This window comes from Labeo rohita, chromosome 4 (assembly GCF_022985175.1).
Source record: "Labeo rohita strain BAU-BD-2019 chromosome 4, IGBB_LRoh.1.0, whole genome shotgun sequence".
NCBI lineage: Eukaryota > Metazoa > Chordata > Actinopteri > Cypriniformes > Cyprinidae > Labeo > Labeo rohita.
The window spans coordinates 23,463,920-23,483,887 of record NC_066872.1 but is presented as its reverse complement, the minus strand read 5'-3'; the positions used below and the strand labels follow the sequence as shown (position 1 = coordinate 23,483,887).

At 37.8% G+C, this 19,968-nt stretch overlaps 1 protein-coding gene across 5 annotated transcripts in view; it reads left to right on the top strand.

Moving 5' to 3' along the window:
• celsr1a (cadherin EGF LAG seven-pass G-type receptor 1a) overlaps positions 1–19,968 on the top strand; it is a 94,004-nt gene that overhangs the window by 18,834 nt on the left and 55,202 nt on the right. For all 5 annotated transcript variants that reach the window (XM_051108573.1, XM_051108572.1, XM_051108570.1 and 2 more), the window contains exon 2: positions 18,557–19,195. In XM_051108573.1, the coding sequence (XP_050964530.1) occupies positions 18,557–19,195 (639 nt within the window). The remainder of the gene's footprint in view (positions 1–18,556; positions 19,196–19,968) is intronic.

Below are 19,968 nucleotides of genomic sequence, written 5' to 3'. Positions count from 1 at the left end.
GTCTTTGTTGTTCTTCCCTAAACTAAAAGTAGCTTGTGTCAGCATCCTGTTATCCTCCTTACAAACCCACCCACACTCACACACACACACACACACTGACTCTCGGGACAGTGTCATGGTGACTGCTGCGCTCTCTTAGTCATTTGGCTCAGTGGGTCTGTGTTGGCTCTGAATCACCCTGAAGTAAAAATGTTGCCATGCAGTTCTCGACAACAAAAAAGTGTCAACGGTTAGCTCGCTATCTGTTGTGAGAACATGTTACTTTGACTGTGAACCTGTGCTCTTACAAACTACCGTTGGAAAGTTTCGTTTATTTTAGTCAACTGGTTTATGTGGAAAGTTTATTTTAATAAACAGATTAAAAGAATTTGATTGAAATGGCTTTTTGCTGCTGCATATATCTAGAGACTTGGCAGGCAATATCTGCTACACTATCTAAACTGCTAAGCTTTATATTATGTCACTGATAAAAAGTGTACAAAGATATCCATGCACATATTTGGCTAAATCTGTCTGTTTATCACCGTTTTCAATTAAGGTGATAATTTTAGTTCTATTTTTAGCTGATTAGATGCAGATCTAATCTATCCAGCTTTATCAACTAAACACAATTTACACCAATCTATATACAGGGGTTGGACAGTGAAACTGAAACACCTGGGTTTAGACCACAATTAGTATGGTGTTTGGCCTCCTTTTGCAGCCAATACAGCATTATTTCATCTTGGGAATGACAAATACAAGTCCTGCACAGTAGCCAGAAGGATTTTGAGCCATTCCTTTCGCAGAACAGTGGCCAGGTCACTATGTGATGTTGGTGTATGAAAACATTTCCTGACTCGCTCCTCCAAAACACCCCAAAGTGGCTCAGTAATATTCAGATCTGGTGACTGTGCAGGCCATGGGAGATGTTTAACTTTACTTTCATGTTCATCAAATCACTCTTGTCACCAGTCTTGCTGTGTGTATTGGTGCATTATCATCCTAATACACGGCACCACCTTCAGGGTACAATGTTTGAGCTATTGGGTGCACATAGTCAACCTTCACACTCTGCTCTTATTGGTGGAATGTGCGATCAGTAAAGACTGGCCACCAGGCTGCATAAATATAGCCATGAAACCTCCAACACTATATTGGCCAGTGTTTCAGTTTCATTGTCCAACCCCTGTATATATATTTTACATTTAGTCATCTAAAAGTGTCTTGCAGAAAAGCTGAAATACAACAAATAAAAGTGAATTATACTCATGCGGAAATCCGGTCATTCCTGTTGTATGGGATAAAAATAGAAAGAGATCGGATGAGGTGAGCAGTGAATGAGGGTTTGGAGGGATATTAGATTCCTAAGGAGGAGAGGGCAGCAGGGCAGGAGTTAACCTGCTCATTCAGTAGAGGTTAGCGTCAGTGAACTGTGACCACATGGCCACTATGACGCTATGCTCACATGGCCCAAACCTGAGCAGTCCAGCTTTTCAAAAAGTGGATAGTAGCATAACAGTTTCGTACACTGAATGTCCACAGGTTTTCTATATGTACAATTTAAGTGATCAATTGGTTAAAAATGCTGTCTGGATTGACAGTTTATTCGTTTCTAAACCTCCCCAGGAATTTTTTTTCTGCTACTTTTGTGTTTATCAAACAACACCAAATGCAATGCTTTATTTGAAAGTGTGCGCAAATGAAAGCTTCTAGAAAGCTTCATCTTTGTCCAGCCTCTGATGTATGTTTCTCCAGAGGTTACGGCTGATAAAAATGTCTTTGTGCTCTTTGTGGCTATTTTGTTGTTGTTCTGTCTTTGTAGTTTCATTTTCTACTATGAAGCAACGGCCTGGGCCAGTAGCTGCCACCTTGTGGAACAACTGACCAATGCAAAATCAAGTCAATGCGCATGTGCGACCTGCATGTACAAAGTATGTGTGATTACAAAAATCGGATAGCGCTCTAACAGTATGTGCGTGTTATTTTGGTGCCGGAATTTGCATCATGCACACTTTTATGCGAACCCTCATGTATGCGTAAAAACCAAGTATACTTTGGCTTTTAGTATGAACAGGCCTTAAAGGCCGAAACATAGCAACTACACAAATGTTTCTAGTTAGGCAAGTTTAAAGGATTACCCCAAAATGAAAATTTTGTCATTAATCACTTACCTCCATGTCATTCCAAACCCGTTAAAGCTTTTTTAGTCTTCGGAACACAAATAAACATATTTGATGTATTCTGACAGCTCTCAGACCCTCTCATAGACAGTATTGTTAATTAACACAATCAATGTCCAGAAACGTAGCAAGGAGATGAGTAAAATAATCCATGTGACATCAGGGATTCAACCGTAAATTTACGAAACTACGAGAAGAAAACAAAAATTTTATACAACAAATTCGCCTCCTCTGCGTACCCTAGCACTGTTTTTTCTGTGTCAGCTGCACCACACGGATACATTTCCATTAAAATCTGTGTAAATAAATGTAGAAAACGTATCCACATGGCGCAGCTGACACAAGACAGCATATGCTGTCTGCGTTCAGTGGATACTCTCCAAAATGGTGCTAGGATGATGTGGAGGAGACGAATTGTTGAATAAAGTTGTTATTCTTGTTTTCTTTGCATACAAAAAGTATTCTTGTAGCTTTGTAAAATTACAGTTAAAGCCCTGATGTCACATGGATTATTTTAGTGATCACCTTGCTACATTTCTGGATGTTGATCGTGTCAATTACATTGCCGTCACAATACATCAGAAATATCTTAATTTGTGTTCCGCAGAAGAACAAAGCTTTTACAGCTTTGGAACGACATGGGGGTTAGTGATTCATGACAAAATGTCCATTCTGGGGTGGAGTAACCCTTTAACTGTGTGCAGCTACTTTCTGAAATGTGTCAGTTTGCAGTTAACGCTAAACAAGTATGAATTGCATTCTCAGAATTACCACAAGGAGTGCTATAGTGCATCATTTTTACATTAAATTTGCATCTTTTTGGTCCGTTCAGGTCAACTATAGTCAACAGTTTGTGGAGAATCGTGCGGAACAAGTTAAAGTTAAGAAACATGTTTATAGCTAGCTAGCTAAATACTAAGCTAGATACCTGAATAATAACGACATTTGCCACAGATATTTGATATAGAAGTTAAATCTGTCGCCATTTTAGGTATTTTACTAACTCAAAAATGCACAATTGTGGACTTTGGGTTTTCGCTAACGAAATGTTGATTTGTAGTGTACGTATAGAACATTTCTGCCTAGAACTTTACAAATAGTTATGTTTCGTCTTCAAAGTCACCCACCCATGTACCTCCTCATGACTCTTAGTGCCAAGTGTATCGGTTGCAATGTCATAAGATCTCTCTCTCTCTCTTTCCTTTTCTCTCTCTAATTCTCTCTCTTGCCACAGCGGTGTTTGGTTACGGACATTGTTAAGCCTGGTTACTGATAAACAGGGTGCTTAGTTACCAGCCCCCGGATGGTTGGCTCTTTTCAAAAGGAGAAAAAAGCGTTGCCGGGGGAAAGCAGGAACTTGTGTACATTTGAAAAAAAACACAGCCTGAATCAGTAGGCAACGCGGAGACATTTCCATAGCCGTTACGAGCACGCAATTATTATTCGTTTGCCCTCGGCCTGTTGTGAAAAACGGCACCCATAAACTGTTTAATGATGTACTTCGTCCACTGCTGACCTCTTTATTAGAAGCAGTGGGAACACTGCCATGGGAGACATTCAGCATGATTGGTTGTTTCTGATGAATACACTTGCAGAATATTGTGATTTGGGCTTGTTGTGCTATGTATAATTTGCTTTTTGTGGTCTAGATGCAGAAGTAACTTGATATACAGCAACATACCTCTCATTCCTTACATAATCTCTGTTGTCTGCCTTAGAAACTATGTAAAATATGATCAGATGACTGCAAGTGTGTGATCATAGTAGTTTTTATACCTAATTAATCATAGCATCGGCACTTACCACTCACCGCAGACACGCAATTAGAAAACGTCTCCCTACGTCTGAGTTTCTGTCGCAAAATATTTTGTTTTGCCTAGACAAGGATTGAGCTCACAAATCTAAATTAGCAACAAAAAAGTTACATAGCAATCAGGAAAGCTTGAGCCCATCAAAGCAAAACATCCAAATCCATCAAATTTAATTGTTAATTGGTAAGTTACATATAATTGCTATGAAAAGGAAAAGGTCTTCTCCATGATGTGGGACAAGTTAGCAGTCAAAGTTTAATCCTTAGGTTTGTTTAAATCTGTAACTCTGTTAATCTCCAACATTAATGGTTTTTACAATTAATGAACATCATTACATCATTCCAAAGCAGGCTTTTTATCTTTCTGTGTGCATGTACTTCTCTGAATGTTCCTTTATATTTATCAGATATCAGAAAAATCCCTGAAGAGGTCTTACAACTGTCCCTGCGGCTCGCTTTCAGGTTTTGATGTTTTAATTAAGTTTTGGCTTGGCCTCTTTCTCTTTTTTATCCCGTACTTTACTCCCGTGGAGCGCCGTAAGCCCAATTCACTATCATGGCAGCAGACATCCATCTGAGCCCCCCCACACCCGTAGTTTTACCACCCCTCTGAGAGGAGAACAAAGATTTCAACACAGTGGTTTCGAGTGGGGGGATCTGGGTGGATTAAGGCCAAGAAGAGGCTCTACAGGGCAAGCCAGGTGCATTTTATTTTTCATCAGACCACAGCGAAGCACACATATGCCGCTCGTTCCTGAGACTTTATTGGGCCGGTTGGATGCTTTTACAGGAAGACTAGCTGGTTAATTAGGCTCAGTAGTGACATGTTGGAGGCGCTGGAGGGTGATTTGTGATTTCAGTAATAAGGTGAGAAGAAATGCACATGGAAGGCGGGAAGGGAGAGAGAAAAGAGAGAGAAACCAAAAAGATAGAATTTTACTTACTAGTCCTAAAACACACCTTCTAAATACAAGTGTAGACAGGGTCTTAAATATATTGAGGTTTGCTACTTTTGACCACTTCCAGAGCTATTCAAAGACACATTCAACCGAAATGTTTTTGTAGGGTAGATGCTCATGTGGTCAAATGCCTGATCTCCGCCTGTTGACTTAATAAGTAAGTCATTGTGTGATTCAACAAGTAATTCAAACTTGGCTGCGTTGGACCAAAACACAGAGCTGCTTTTTTATACTTGTATTTTGTTTCATTTCCCAAATGCTCATAGTCATCAACATGGTCATTTACTGTTGTTGCTATCTCCAGTAATTTGTGGTTGTTGTTCTCATTGGTTTCTTTTTCAACTATGAAACAAATGTGTACTCTACACATACTTTTATACATTTTAATACCAGATGGAACAGGCTTTTATACATTTTAATACCAGATGGAAACAGTGTGGACCTCAACTTGTGATCGGATCACTAAAAACGCAGATGGAAAAAGGAATTTTAAAGATTTGCTACTTGTTATTTCTAGTTGGTTACTGGTGGTATTAGGAGGATGGGCAAAGATAGGGCTCTATGAAATCCATTTTATTCCTTTTTAAAGGTAAAATAAATATTATTCATCAGAAAGCATGTCTAATTAAGTAAAATCATGAAAGTTTATCCAGAATAACATGAAATGTTTTGTTTTTGCCCACCTTATGTTTTATTGTTACCCAATTCTGTGTTCTAGCATGTCTAATTATTTAAATGCATAAAAACAACTTTCATTCATTTTTACAATAACCTTGTGAAACCTTATTTTTCTCAGAAATTCTGTTGTGTATTTGCATTTTTATGGTTATAAAATGAAGGCATAAACATTCATTAAATTTATCTTTTAATTAATTATTTTTGGCAAATAAACAGGATTTCCTATTACAATTAAAACATTGAAAAAATATATAATTATTACTTAAAAATAAGGTTTTAATAATTTTAGTAGTAGTAGTAATATAACGTACATTCTGCTAAACAATAGTAATGTATTCCTGTCAAAATCTCTTCATGTTAAACCGACCTTTTATTTTGACGAGTTGCTGTGAATAGCTTTAAATTTCTGTGTATGTTGATGGTTTTACTCAAATGAAACAGTAAAATGCTCACAAAGTGACTCTCAGTTCTGGAGTTCTGGAGATGTTTTTCATGTATTTTTGTCCTTATTTAGTAAGGCGGCAGAAGCTAATATCATCGCGAGTGTCACGCGTTTCAGTACAAGTAGTAAACAAAACTGCGCGTCTGTGCCATTCATTAACAGAGACATGCAGAATTCATATTTAAATAGTAATTTTGCAGCTTAATGTTTACAAATATTAGTCCATATCACAATTTGATTTAAGTGAACTACTTTGGATTAATTCATCCAAACTTTGTCAAATTTTGCGACATTCTTTGTTAAACTGTAAATTCTGTTTTTATAACTGGATTCCGTGATTCCGTCCGCATTTTCCTCATCACGGAAATCATAGGGCTTTAGCAAAGAGCACTTTTTAGACGACTACAATTACAACTGCCATTTTAGTTTTAAAGTAGCACTTACATACACAAACAAATCTGATATGAAGCTTGTAAAATGTTTTATTGCTGTGTGTAAGTGAATCAGTTTAGTCCAGCAGGAGCAAAGTTATTCAAAGCTTCCGTAGTTCTCTTCCCTAAGGCAGGAGAACGGTTGCATTCTTAATTGAAGAAAGAATTCAGGTAGTCTCACAAAAATCCACCAGGAACTTACACCATCATTCATTCGTTTATGAGCTCTGTCTGGCTCTTGTCCTTATTAGGGGCACTGCCGCTCTGTTGAGAACCAGGAAGATGAGAGCATTCCTTACACTTCTAAAACACTCGTCTCTGCTCTGTTCTACCTTCTTTTTAACCGGTGGATTCTTTGAGTAGTGCTATAAATCACTCAAGTGTTGGCCCAGTTAAGGTTTGAAGACTTTTGCTCTGTCACTTCATAGAAAAGCATTGAAAGACAAAAAGACGGTTTTCTTTTGAGGTGAATTATTGCCTGTGTTCATTGTGAAGTGCTCTTGAAGTTGGGCCGTGTTGCCACATGTTGTCTTCTACCTGTGTGAGAAGTTTCTTGAAACGGGAGTGAATGAATTGCTGAAGACGTGGGGTGTGAACTAGAACGACAAGAAATCTTTTCACAGTTATTGCAGTTATCACTGCCAGCTCTTTGCAGGTTAAAGATTTACAGTGCAAAAATCCCCTTGCTTAACACAGGAGTGTCTTTGGCAGTAGATTTTAATACTGTAGAATATACTGTTAATTTAAGAAACATTCCTCTAAACACCTTCACAGAGATCTCTCTCTCTCTAGCTATGGTTTCATCACCGTTTATGCGCATTTTGAAGTATCGCATCAAAAACGAGTGATGGAAGCCACATTTCGAATAAAAATCCCTTAATTTGCAAAAAGGTTTTTACGCTTGCTTGAGGTGGTTTTTGACTTGTGCGAAAAAGGGTTAATGCAAATAATGGGAGATGGAAACGCATTTGCTGAATAAATTCCTCCATACGCATGAAAAATCATGTGACTTTGTGCTATGGGACGGCAAAACCCATCTAACCAGTGGACTGATCTCATTCCACAGCATCTGAAATGTTGTTATGGGCATTCTGAAATGCCTGAGCAAAGTCTGTCATCAAAGTATTTCTGTATAATTGCCTCCCAGAACTGTCTTACACGTCTGCGTTCCCAAACAGCAGGCATCCACTTACGAAAAAAATGATCACATCTGATGTGTTTTGTCTGCTCGCTCTGAGGTGCAAGTAATTTATTATATATGAAAAATATTATATTGGTTTCTCCTACTTTTCTTAGTAATATATAGTGTCAGTTTATCAGGAAGTGACGATTTTGTTCTCTTTGACTCGTTGGATGGAAACGGTTTTATGCAATATTCCAATTTTGCGTTAAATTCGCAACTTTGGATGGAAACCTGGCTTCTATCTAAACTGTATGGATATAAAATCTGACAAGTTAATAAATGTTAAAGCAGCTCATCATTTCACCTTTTTTCACTTTCAGCCAAAAGCTAAAAATGAGTATATAGTATTCATTTGGTACTGCAGTACTGGTACTTTTGGCCTCAATTATTGGCATAGGAATTATATTTTTGCACGTCCCAGTATTTGACCATGTTGTACATTAATATTTTTTGTTGTCTACTTTGAATTACAGTTGCTAGTCCCTTCTGATAGTGTAATTTTCATCTTTTGCATATTCGTTACTCACACTTGCAGCATCCCATGATACATGGGTTATCATCGGTTACCTGCCCACAGAGCTCACAGGAACAAAGGAGTGTGTTCATGTCCACTGCAGACAGAGCCAGAGCCCTGTCAGTATCTGAGCACTCTACTGCAGACGGACGCTCTGATAAACATAAGTACCTGGCTGCTAAATTACCTTTAGATATGAGAATCCCTCTGTATCACGTTTTTCCCATATATAGTATAATGGAAAAGATTGTTTACAACTTTACAACAAAGAAATAAAAGCTTAGTCGTACGGCTTCTTTGTCAGCTCTCATCACTTGATTTAGTTTATGTCTTATCTTACATCTTGATTCCAGAAAGCACATTTCCCTTACTGAAATACTGTCAGGCCTCCTGACTCTTTTATGTTGACATATGTGCTGCGTTGTTATGATTCAGTCTGGTGCTTTTACCTCAGTGTCAGATCGATGAGTTTATTTCCTGAGGGCATGTTTGTTTCACCACATGCCAGCCTACTGTATCACCTGCTGAGCGTTTCAACAGGCCAGCTGCGTGTTTAATTTTTTCAATATCTGATTTCAAATCACAGTCAGCATTCCAGTAATCTGGAAAGCACTTTGCCTGAGCAGAGGCTAGCAGATTATAACAGGAAACTTGCAGGAGCAATTCATTCATGGTAGGTGTCTGTTTTGGCTAGCTTTTAGTAGTGAATGTTTTATCAGTAGAATGAGTCAGGTCAGTTCTGCATGCTTGAGAATGAATAAGGTGGGATCTATGAAAACCTGTTTATATTAAATCTCTCTCAAGACACTGTCTTGGCTTGGTTCTCACGTGAATGAGTGTCCGGTGACTGTTCTCATGTTGCTGGTCGTTGACCTCTGGCCCTTTTTAATCTGAGTTTGTTTTGCATTGTCAGGTGAAAACACCTGGTTTGTAGATACCTCTGACTTGGAAGTGAAAGGGGGTTAATGGATAGAATACAATTACTTAACACAGACAGCACTATGCTGCTGGATTGTACGCAATGTTAAAAACTGAGAAAATTTACTGACCATGATTGGGTTCAAACGTTGAATTTATGTTTCGGTAGGGTCTCACTTAAAGAGTTTGGTCACCCAAAAATGAAGATTCTGTCATTAATTACTCATCCTCATGTCAATCCAAATCCGTAAGACCTTCGTTTATCTTTGGAACACAAATGAATATATTTTTAAGCTTTCTGGCCCTCCATATACAGCAACAGTACTACACGCATCAAAAACTGATACGGAAGAGAAGAAATAAAGTCGTTGAATAAAGTTATTTTTGTTTTTGTTGTGCACAAAAAATATTCTTGTAGTTTAATAAAATAAAGCTTGAACCACTGATATCACATGAACTATTTTAACTGTGTCCTTATACCTTTCTAGACGTTGAACATGGTAGTTGCGTTGCTGTCTGTTGAGGGTCAGAAAGCTCTTGTATTTCATCAAAAATATCTTAATTTGTGTTCCCGAAGATGAACAAAGGTCTGACAGGTTTGGAACCACATGAGGGTGAGTAATTAATGACAGAATTATTATTTTTGGGTGAACTAACCCTTTAATTTGTCATTCACATTTTGTTAATGTATTTGTCATTTGGTGAGTATGTTGGTTTTTTCCTGAATCTGATTTTGGTTAAAAATTGAGACTTATGTGTAAAATGGATAGGGACTGTTGATCAACCCTCATTAGGTGAAGACTGTATGCCATTCACCATCAAACTTGGAGTAATTTAATAGAAAATGAACATGACACTCTCTGTTAACTCAATAATGATGGCATTTCCCACTCCCAGTGCTCCCAAACGTTTCCACTAATGCACAAAGAGCAGCACTGTGTGCCTCTATCTTGATGTGATCTGCTGTCCAGAGGAACAGCTCAGTAAGCACAGTCTGTCAACAATGACACAGCGACAGATGAAGAATCTAGCAATCAAACTATTAGTTCCTTAAAGAGACCCATTAAAGGGACCCAACAGTATCTTTCGTCTCTTCTCCCTCTTTTTGCATGGTAAAATAGACATTCAAATGAAGATATAGACAACTAAACCCCCACCCCCCGCCCCCCAAAAAGGAAGATCCAGTTCAGTATACTAGATTTAAGACATATCTTCATGTTATTTGTGGTAGAAAAAAGAGAACTAGAAAGTGAATGTAATAAGTGAAGTGCTGTTTGATTGTCTTCTTTGGGAATGAGTAACATTACTCCGTGAGAAATTCTTATCCAAAGGGTTCTATCATGTTGTCATAACACGTTGAACATGTCGAAAACAAACAGACAATCTAAGAACAGGTTGGTGCAGTGTACCAGAAGTATAATCAGCTTGTTACGAAGATAGACCGACTACTGAAAATCTATTTTAGTAGTCTGTAAAACTACAAATCCATCAAATCAGTTCAGGTGAATATTCAGTTTAGCAGTCTGAGTACTGAAATAACTACTGAATAAAATAAACGGAAAATTAACGTCAAGATCCTGAATGCTGAACTGAATACTGAATAAGTTATGTGTAAGAAACACATAACTGGCTACTAAAATTTAGTTTAGTAGTCTGAACACTAGACTAACTGGTGAAAATCCATTTTAGTAGTCTGGCAGTAAAACTGAATGCTAGATTAAGTACTGAAAATTAATTTCTGAATCACTTTCAGTAGTCTGAAGGCATAGCTAACTACTGAAAATTACTTTTGTCACTTAAACATCAAAGTAACTACTGAAAATCCATTTCTGTATTTTTAACGATAGACTAGTAAAAATCCATTTCAGTAGTCTGGGAACTGAATTAACCACTGAAAATTCAATTCAACACTCTAAATGATATATTATGAAAGCATTTCAGTATTCTGAAAGCATTGCTAACTACTTTATTGTAGTCTTGTATTCATTGGAGTAACTACTGAAAATCAATTTCAGTAGTTTGAACAATAGACTAACTAGTACAAATTTATTTCAGTAGTCTGAAAGGGACTACTAAATACAAATTTCGTTCAACCGTAGTTCAACTAAGGAAATGTTATCCCAAAATTCTGAAGGATAAATTGAATACTGAAGCAGTTTAAACATTCTGAACACATTTAAAATTTATTTTAGTAGTCTGAACACTTAACTACTGAAAATCCGTTCAGTAGTCTGAACACTAGAATAACTGGTAAAAATCTATTTTAGTAGTATGGCAGTGGCAGTCACTGCTGAATACCCAGTTTTATATTTAAGACTGCATTACTCTGGGTCTTGAGACTTAGTAGACATGGAGTCTACTTTGAAATCAACCCACCCCCTGCACTCCAGGACTGGTCCCACTGCACCCAGGTCTGTATTGTAATCCCACCTGTTACAGGCTGGAGAGATGTACTCCTGCAGTCTCCCCACCTCCTCCCTCTACCCCAAGCTGAATAAAGTCTTTTGTGTGCATGCGGCCCTTCTCTAAAGTGCGTCCATGTGAGAGCCGACTAATCCCAGCAAGCCAAGCAGAAGCATGCATCGCTTTCAGTGGCGAGTGGAACAGGAAAAGACACCATGACTCCAGCCGCCCTCACTGTGTAGAGGATGTTGAGTTGGACAAGACTACCTTTGGCAGCAGTGTGTCCCTACTGTCACCCACACTTGATATACAAACAACAGAGTTTTCAAAGTCAACATGAAGCACTCTCTTAAAACTCAAGTGCGCTCTCTGGGAACCTAGCCTGCTTGTGACTACTGTAGGCGCCTACACTTCATTCTTACTCATCATCTCTATCCTCTACTATTTATCTTTCATCCCTCTCTCCTTAGAGCTGTCATAGCAGACATCTACACCCAGACGCCATTATCGCTGCTGGATTACCAAGATATGTTAACTGGCAGTGGTTCTTAAACGTTTAGCGAGATTGACAGTAATAGACTTTAGTTAGACTAGATACTCTATTTAATTTGATGCAAATTAACAATTTGTTCAACTGAAGTTTCACAGTTTATGTTGTACTGTTTTTTTCCTCAATTGGAATTTTTTGGAAGATGTTTCATAATTGTTAATATAAATTGTTAGAAATTGTTCATAAACCCATAATTATGTACAGTTTTAGAACGCATTGTTCTTGAACAATTCTTACATAAATTGTTTTAGAAAATAAGTGCAGAATGCAGGAAGTTACCGTAATGCAGAACAAGATTTTGAGTAAATTGTGAAACCATTCTTAATACGGACTGTACTTGTGTTGCTCACAGCCTTATTTTCATTTAAATCATGAATTGAGTTGAATTGAATTAATTCAATCTTTTCTGACAACTGCCTGTTTGAAATGTGCACGGTTCTATAATTGTTCTGTACCGTCCAGATGCGTCTTCACCAACAATCAATAGCCTTATGACTCTCAATGCATTACGAAATAAATGCTCGTCCTCCCGTCTGCTCCATCTGTTGGTTTTGAAGCCAGAGGAGGTGATGATGATGTCAACGAGTTGTAATCTCATTTTACCCATTCATTAAACGCCTGGTCCCATCTGGCCGACGGAAACACTGAATGAATCTAACAACGTCTAACCCTCATATTCCCTGCAGTGAGGGCTAGAGGGGTTCAGAGATGGGATAAGGCATGAAATTGAAGGTTTTGTTTGTGTAAGAGAGTGTGAGTTAGAAAGAACCGCCCCAAACACATCAACCACAAACATGTTTGAACATGGCCCTCACAACTATGCCTAAAAGCGACCTCATCTATCTAACCCTTTATCAACAAAATCTTGCCAATGACAATGAAGTCCTTATCACAAAAATTGATTAATTTCTCTTGGCAAAGAAGATTACTGCTACATTTGTGGATCAGGGTCGTTTCCTGGAAGGCCAAGAATGTTTTATCCCCTCTCTCAGCGTCATGCTTCCGGTTAATCAGTGACTCTGACTCTGAAACACCTTGAGTAATGTGCAAAGTACCAAAAGAAGAACATAAGAGTCTCATTCATGGCTTTATACCAGTGAGAACCCTTTGCAACTTACTACGCCTAGCAACTGTCCCAATTGTACATCTCTGTAAGAGCCTTTTTGATGGTAATTTAATACATTTTAGTATGGATCCACAGTCTTTGTGTAATAAATATAATGTTTTCTTAATACTTAACTGAATACAGTCGTATCGAAATCGATCAGTTCATCATTTCCCAGAGTTCCTTGTGGTTCTCATGCCAGCAGTGCATGTAGAGACAGGTGTTTAGAGCAGTCTGAGGGCCCCGTATGGAGATCACCATCAGCATTTCACCTGCTCACACCTGCGTCCGGACTGATCTTATATACCATCTATCAAGTCACCCCACATTCTTCGTTTTTCTGGAAATCATTGCAATCTGCAGTATTTTTCATAATAATGAAAGCAATTACCAACAGTGTAGTAGTTCTCATAATATACAATGCCATGAAATGTCAGATTGTGTTTATCTGCAACAAACTTATGCTTAGGACAGCACACGTTTATATGGTGTAGTGTTCATTAAACAAAAAATATATAGAATTCTTGATCAGCCAATCACAGTCAGGTATTACAGAGAGGTGTACAAAAACTTTGCATTGTAGCACTTCTCATTTTACAGCTTCTCTAGGACAAATCACTTGTTGTGTTCCTTTTGTCTGAGTCACTTTGGATAAATGTGTTAATGTTTTAATCACAGCACATGCAGTGGCACACAGATCATGGTAAAATTGATTGTCGTATGACTGCATGTTTAAACATCTTGATTTGCAAGCAGAGTTATATAAAAATCTTGTACATAAATCTTATATAAAAGTGCAGACGCATGGCAGTGAATCACAACATTTGATTTACTGGTGAATTGCGTTACACATGAAAGAGATAATAACAAAAAGTATTGTAATTTCATACACTAGGATACTTAACGCTTCACACCCTGATTATGAGTGAGTGTATTTATTAGAACAAGACAATAGTAAGTCACATGGTTTTGTCTCACCGTACCTAAAGCAGGTCACAGAGTTGTTGAGATGGGAGGGATTCATGGGCGGGTTCCTCAAGTGTTATTGGCTTGGTGGGCGGCACCTTCGCTTCCTTTGTTATGATTCAAACATTTGAACTTGAGGGAGGGAGGTAGAATGCTGACTGTCACATTGGCACAGGAACTGATTTTCATTGGCTGTACCTCACCTACAATAGCCACATCTCCTACACTTTTTTAATGACTTGTTTTTAACATTGTTGCCCTGGGCAGCATCTTGTAATGAAAGACTGTTTTTGTTTACTTGTATGGCTAATTTAAGACAGGAACATTTATAGAAATATCCCTGTTTTAACACGGACAACAAGTAAGGCTGTTTAGGATGGGCAGTGAGGTTTGTCCTATCTTGCATACCAGTTGTTTAGTCATCCTTTGCCAACTTATTTAAACTCATTTCATGCCAACCCACCCCTGAAACACTCTGAAACAGACCAGACTGCCCCTCTGTCCTGTTTGTGTCAGATCACTGCTCTTTGACCATTGTGGATAATGACAGGGAATGCTAATGGCAGAGTTTGTTATCCCATGTTCTCCGTGTAATTACATTAGTCAGCTTGAGTTACACAAGACGCCGGTCTGAGAGGAAAAAAAAAAACAGTGTCAATCATTGTGACAGCAGCGGGCATGCTGGGTTATTCGTGGCTTTTATCCAATACCTGTGATAAGATGAAGTGTGAGGCATATCGCACACTTTAACAACTTCAAGTTAAACATCAACATACTCTACACTAACACATACAAATTAAATTTATTTTGTTTATCTGAAAGTTTGTACATATGTTATAAAAATAAAGCTTATCATGCTAAGATAGTTAATACTGTAAGTTCATAAACTAATCAGTGTTTATTTTTTATTTGTGTTATCTTGAGTAATGATTTGCTAATGTAGTATAATTTCATAGACTGTGACTTAATTCTTGTGTAGTAATTATGACACAAGTTGACAGACTTGAATAATTGATGAGGCAATTACATTTTCATGCTGTAAAGAAATGCAGTTAAAGTCAAATGTTTACACCTTGCAGAATCTGCAAAATGTTAATTATTTTATCAAAATAAGAAGGATCATACAAAATGCATGTTATTTTTTTTATTTAGTACTGACCTGAATAAGATATTTACATAAAAGATGTTTACATATAGTCCACCAGAGAAAATCATAGTTGAATTTTTAAAAATGACCCTGTTCAAAAGTTTACATACACTTGATTCTTAATACTGTGCTGTTACCAGAATGATCGACAGATGTTTTTTTTTTGTTTTGTTTTGTTTTGTTTTTGTTTTTATTTGTTTTGTGATAGTTGTTCTTGAGTCCCTTGTTTGTCATGAATAGTTAAACTGCCCGCTGTTCTTCAGAAAAAAATCCTTTAGGTTCCACAAATTCTTTGTTTTTTCAGCATTTTTGTGTATTTGAACCATTTTCAACAATGACTGTATGATTTTAAGATCTTTTCACACTGAGGACAACTGAGGGACTCGTGCAACTATTACAGAATGTTTAAATGCTCACTGATGCTTCAGAAGGAAACAAGATGCATTAAGTAGGGTTGAAAACTTTTTGAATTTAAAGATAAGGGTAAATCTAACTTATTTTGTCTTCTGGGAAACATGTATGTATCTTCTGTAGCTTCTGAAGAGCAGTACTAAATAAAAAAAAACAAGATATTTAAGCAAAATAAGAAAAATGTACACATCTTAATTCTGTTCAAAAGTTTACACCCCTGGCTCTTAATGCTTTGTGTTCCTTCTGAAGCATCAGTGAGCGTTTGAATCTTATGTAATAGTTGCATATGAATCCCTCAGTTGTCCTCAGTGTGAAAAGATGGATCTTAAAATCATAGTCATTGTTGGAAAGGGTTCAAATACAGAAAAAATGGAAAAAACCAAAGAATTTGTGGGACCTGAAGGATTTTTCTGAAGAACACTGGGCAGTTTAATTGTTCAGGACAAACAAGGGACTCATGAAGAACTAGAACTAAAAAAACAAACAAACAAAAAAAAAAAAAACAACAGCTGTGGATCATTCAGGTAATAACACGGTATTAAGAATCAAGTGTGTGTAAACTTTTGAACAGGGTCATTTTTATAAATTCAACTATTATTTTCTCCTATGGACTATATGTAAATGTAATGTGAAATATCTTATTCAAGTCAGTACTAAAAAAACTAACATGCATTTTGTATGATCCCTCCTATTTTGGTAAAATAATTAACATTACATCTAGTTTGCGCATAAGTGTATTCTTAGGTATTTTTATTAATAAATACTTATTTTGTAAGCTTTTGCACAGCTTTTTTATCTGAGAGGAGGAAATGACAGCATTTTGCATGACAGCAACCTTTGCCTGGTTATTGACAGCAACAGAACTTTACATTGATACTATGTGAACAGCTGAGACTAAATATATACCGTACTGCAATGACAGATGGGAAAAAAATCAGGAAAACATATTGCTTTTTTGTACTGTTGTACAAAACTTGTGAATACTCACAGGATATTTTAATGTAGTGAGTTTGTTAAACTAATTAAGAAGAAAAACTTTCTTTAGAAGAAATCTTGTCAAAATTTCTGATGACTTTGAATTATTTTTGTGTAGTTTGGAATTAGATCTAGAGCTGCTGGCGATATCTATGATAATACAGCGTTTAAAAACACATTTCCCCATCCTGAGAGAAAAGATTTGTTAGATCCATCTTTCGTCTCAGAACAGAACAAAAAACAGTACATATGATATTCCTGTTTTGTTAGGCTGGGTACCAGCAGACATTTTCATTAGCATCCTCACCTCTTGATAAAATGACATTCTCTGTGCCTGCAGTGAACTAATAGGTTTAATTTTCAAACAACACAGTTGAAAGTATATTGTATGCAGCAACAGTTGCTGTGAAAGGAGTTTTCTTGCTCTTTTGAGGTTTTTTTTTTTTTCAGCTGTAACGTTCATATGTATAGCTTCCATTCATGTGACATCCAGTTAAAGATGTCACAACCAAGCTCTTGCATTTGTTGCTCATTTTAAACACAAAAGTCACAAATCTGGTTTGTAGTAGAAATGTTATGAAATCAATGAACAAATGTATCAGGTTTAGCCTACAATTTGTAGTCTTATTTGTAGTGTGCTTATGTTAGTGCACTTCATACCAGACAGAGTTGGGAATGGTGACTGTCCCACACCCCTTCTCTTGTGATTTATGGCGGTGATATAATTTAGAGACACATAACTCAACTCAAAGACACACGACACCTCTATATTTGAAAGGTCTTAGCCACATTGTTTTGCCGGGGGTATTAATTGGATATACCACCTGTTATGCAGTTGTTCCCTTGGCAAAACAGAACAGCCAGTGCGGTACTTGTGGGAGCTTCCTGTCAAATCCATCCTCTCTTTATGCTATGCAATTTAAGACTGCTTAAGATGTATATTATCACAGACAGTACTCCAGGAAACTTTGAAATGTAATGCATTAAATTATTAGTGTTATTAGTTCAGTGTGCTATATTTCTATATTTCTTTTTGATGTTGGTTTATGACTGAAGAAAGTCATTTAATTTTGAAACAACATGAGATTAAATACTATCACTCCTGCTCACTGACCTCAGTGACATGCACTTTAAACCAACAATGTTGAAGCTGCTGTCCTATCCTGAAAGTTTTCTTGCTACGCAGTGTGAAACTCTGTGGTTAAGGTCATGCATAATCCCATAATAAGTATTCCAACCTTTTTTGTACTTTTGAGGAAGAAAGCATTTATCGTGTTTTATGGTTGTCAAGTCTCCATCATAACTGAGGTTTTTTAATAGCATTAGTTGCAACAGAGAAGATGAGTTTGTGTCCTGAAGCAAGATACCAAGATGATCTGTCTAATTGTGGTGCAACTTTGTAGTAATCCTGTCTGTTAACATGCTTTCTTCTCCAACCCAAAACAGTATTTAGACTTTCGTAATGTGAAAAGAAAATACTGTTATCTTCGGGAAGCAGCTGACTTCCAACTGAATCGTTCCAAAATTCCGGCATTCGAAGGGGCTTTTCACACCAAGGACAATAACTATAAAGATAACGTTAAAGATGTAGTCATAAAAATCATTCTCAGTATTCTCAGGGAAAAGAATAGCAGAGTTCACACCAAAATGGCACAGAGAAACAACATCGTTGGAATCACTTTCAGAACGTTTTCTTTTTTCATCTGATTAATGATAAAAACTTCGACATCCAATCAGGATCAATCCTGCTATAACAAGCTCGAGAATTTAAAGTGGTAGACAAGCTTCACTGGTGTGGATCTTTATAGTTATCGTTCTTATTGTGAACAGGCTAGAAGCAGGTTTTGATTTCATAGAATGTAAAACTGATTTATTAACAGGTGGTGTTTTTGTCGTTTTTAGATGGTATCCACCAAGTGACGGCCTTCTGTACTCTCCGTGTGACCATCATCACTGACGAGATGCTAACAAACAGCATCACTGTCCGTCTGGAGAACATGTCCCAGGAACGCTTCCTATCACCGCTACTGTCTCTATTTGCGGAAGGTGTGGCGGCCGTCCTGTCAACTACTCGAGAAGGAGTTTTCATCTTCAACGTCCAGAATGACACAGATGTCAGCGGCAATATCCTCAATGTCACCTTCTCCGCCTTGCTTCCTGGAGGAGCTCCAGATCGCTACTTTCCTTCGGAAGAACTTCAGGAGCAAATCTACCTGAACCGAACTCTGTTGCAGAAAATCTCAAGCCAAAGTGTCCTTCCATTTGATGACAACATCTGCCTGCGGGAACCTTGCGAGAACTACATGAAATGCGTCTCTGTATTAAAGTTCGATAGCTCTCCACCTTTCATAGCCTCTGATACAGTTCTCTTCAGGCCAATCCATCCCATTAACGGCCTGCGCTGCCGTTGTCCGGCCGGTTTCACCGGCGACTACTGTGAGACCGAGATTGACCTGTGCTACTCAGGGCCATGTCGCAATAACGGCCGCTGCCGCAGTCGAGAAGGAGGGTATACCTGCGAGTGTCTGGAGGACTTTACTGGTGAGTTCAAAAAAATTTTATGTGTTTTGGTTGTCTAATCTTTTTCCTGGAGATCTACCTTTTTTGTAAAGTTCAGCTCCAACCCTGATCAAACACAGCTGATCTTCAGAAGCATTTGATGATTACAGACAGGTGTGTTCCATTAGAGTTGGAATGGAACTCTACAGGTAGGTAGATCTCCAGGAACAGGATTGGGCACCCCTGTTTTATGGCATACAGCATTTGTGTGTTTAGCCTGTTTACTTGCAGGAATATGGTTTGGGTAGAGTGGTTTGTGGTTAGGGAGCGGTGTTTTGTCAGGAGCCGAAGGAATGCTGAGGGAACTAGAGGGTAGAACTGTCAATCATTTGGGGTAAACCACAAATAGGGAAACCACCAGAGCCACTGCCTTCAAAAACAAAAGTCAGAGTGTCTTTGTCACAGGTGGACAAACAAGTGGAATGTTGTGTCCACCTGTGAAGGACTTATTGAGTCTTGAGCAAAGAACTTACCATGTCAAATAAAGCTTTGTGCCTTAATGACAAAATATAACTTGAAAGACTTGCACAGTGATGCCTATATCTGATCAGTCTCAGATTCGTAGGCTCCTCTGGCATTCCTGACCACCTCCCCCTTTTTTATCAAGGCCGATTACCCCCTCTAATCATCTCCTTCAGTGCTTTGAAGGTCACAGTTCAACTCCAGATATTCTGGATCCATTATGATGCCGATGACAACCTGCCTCTCAACATCTATCCCTTTCTGGCTTTCTCACATTAGAGGGAAACAGATCT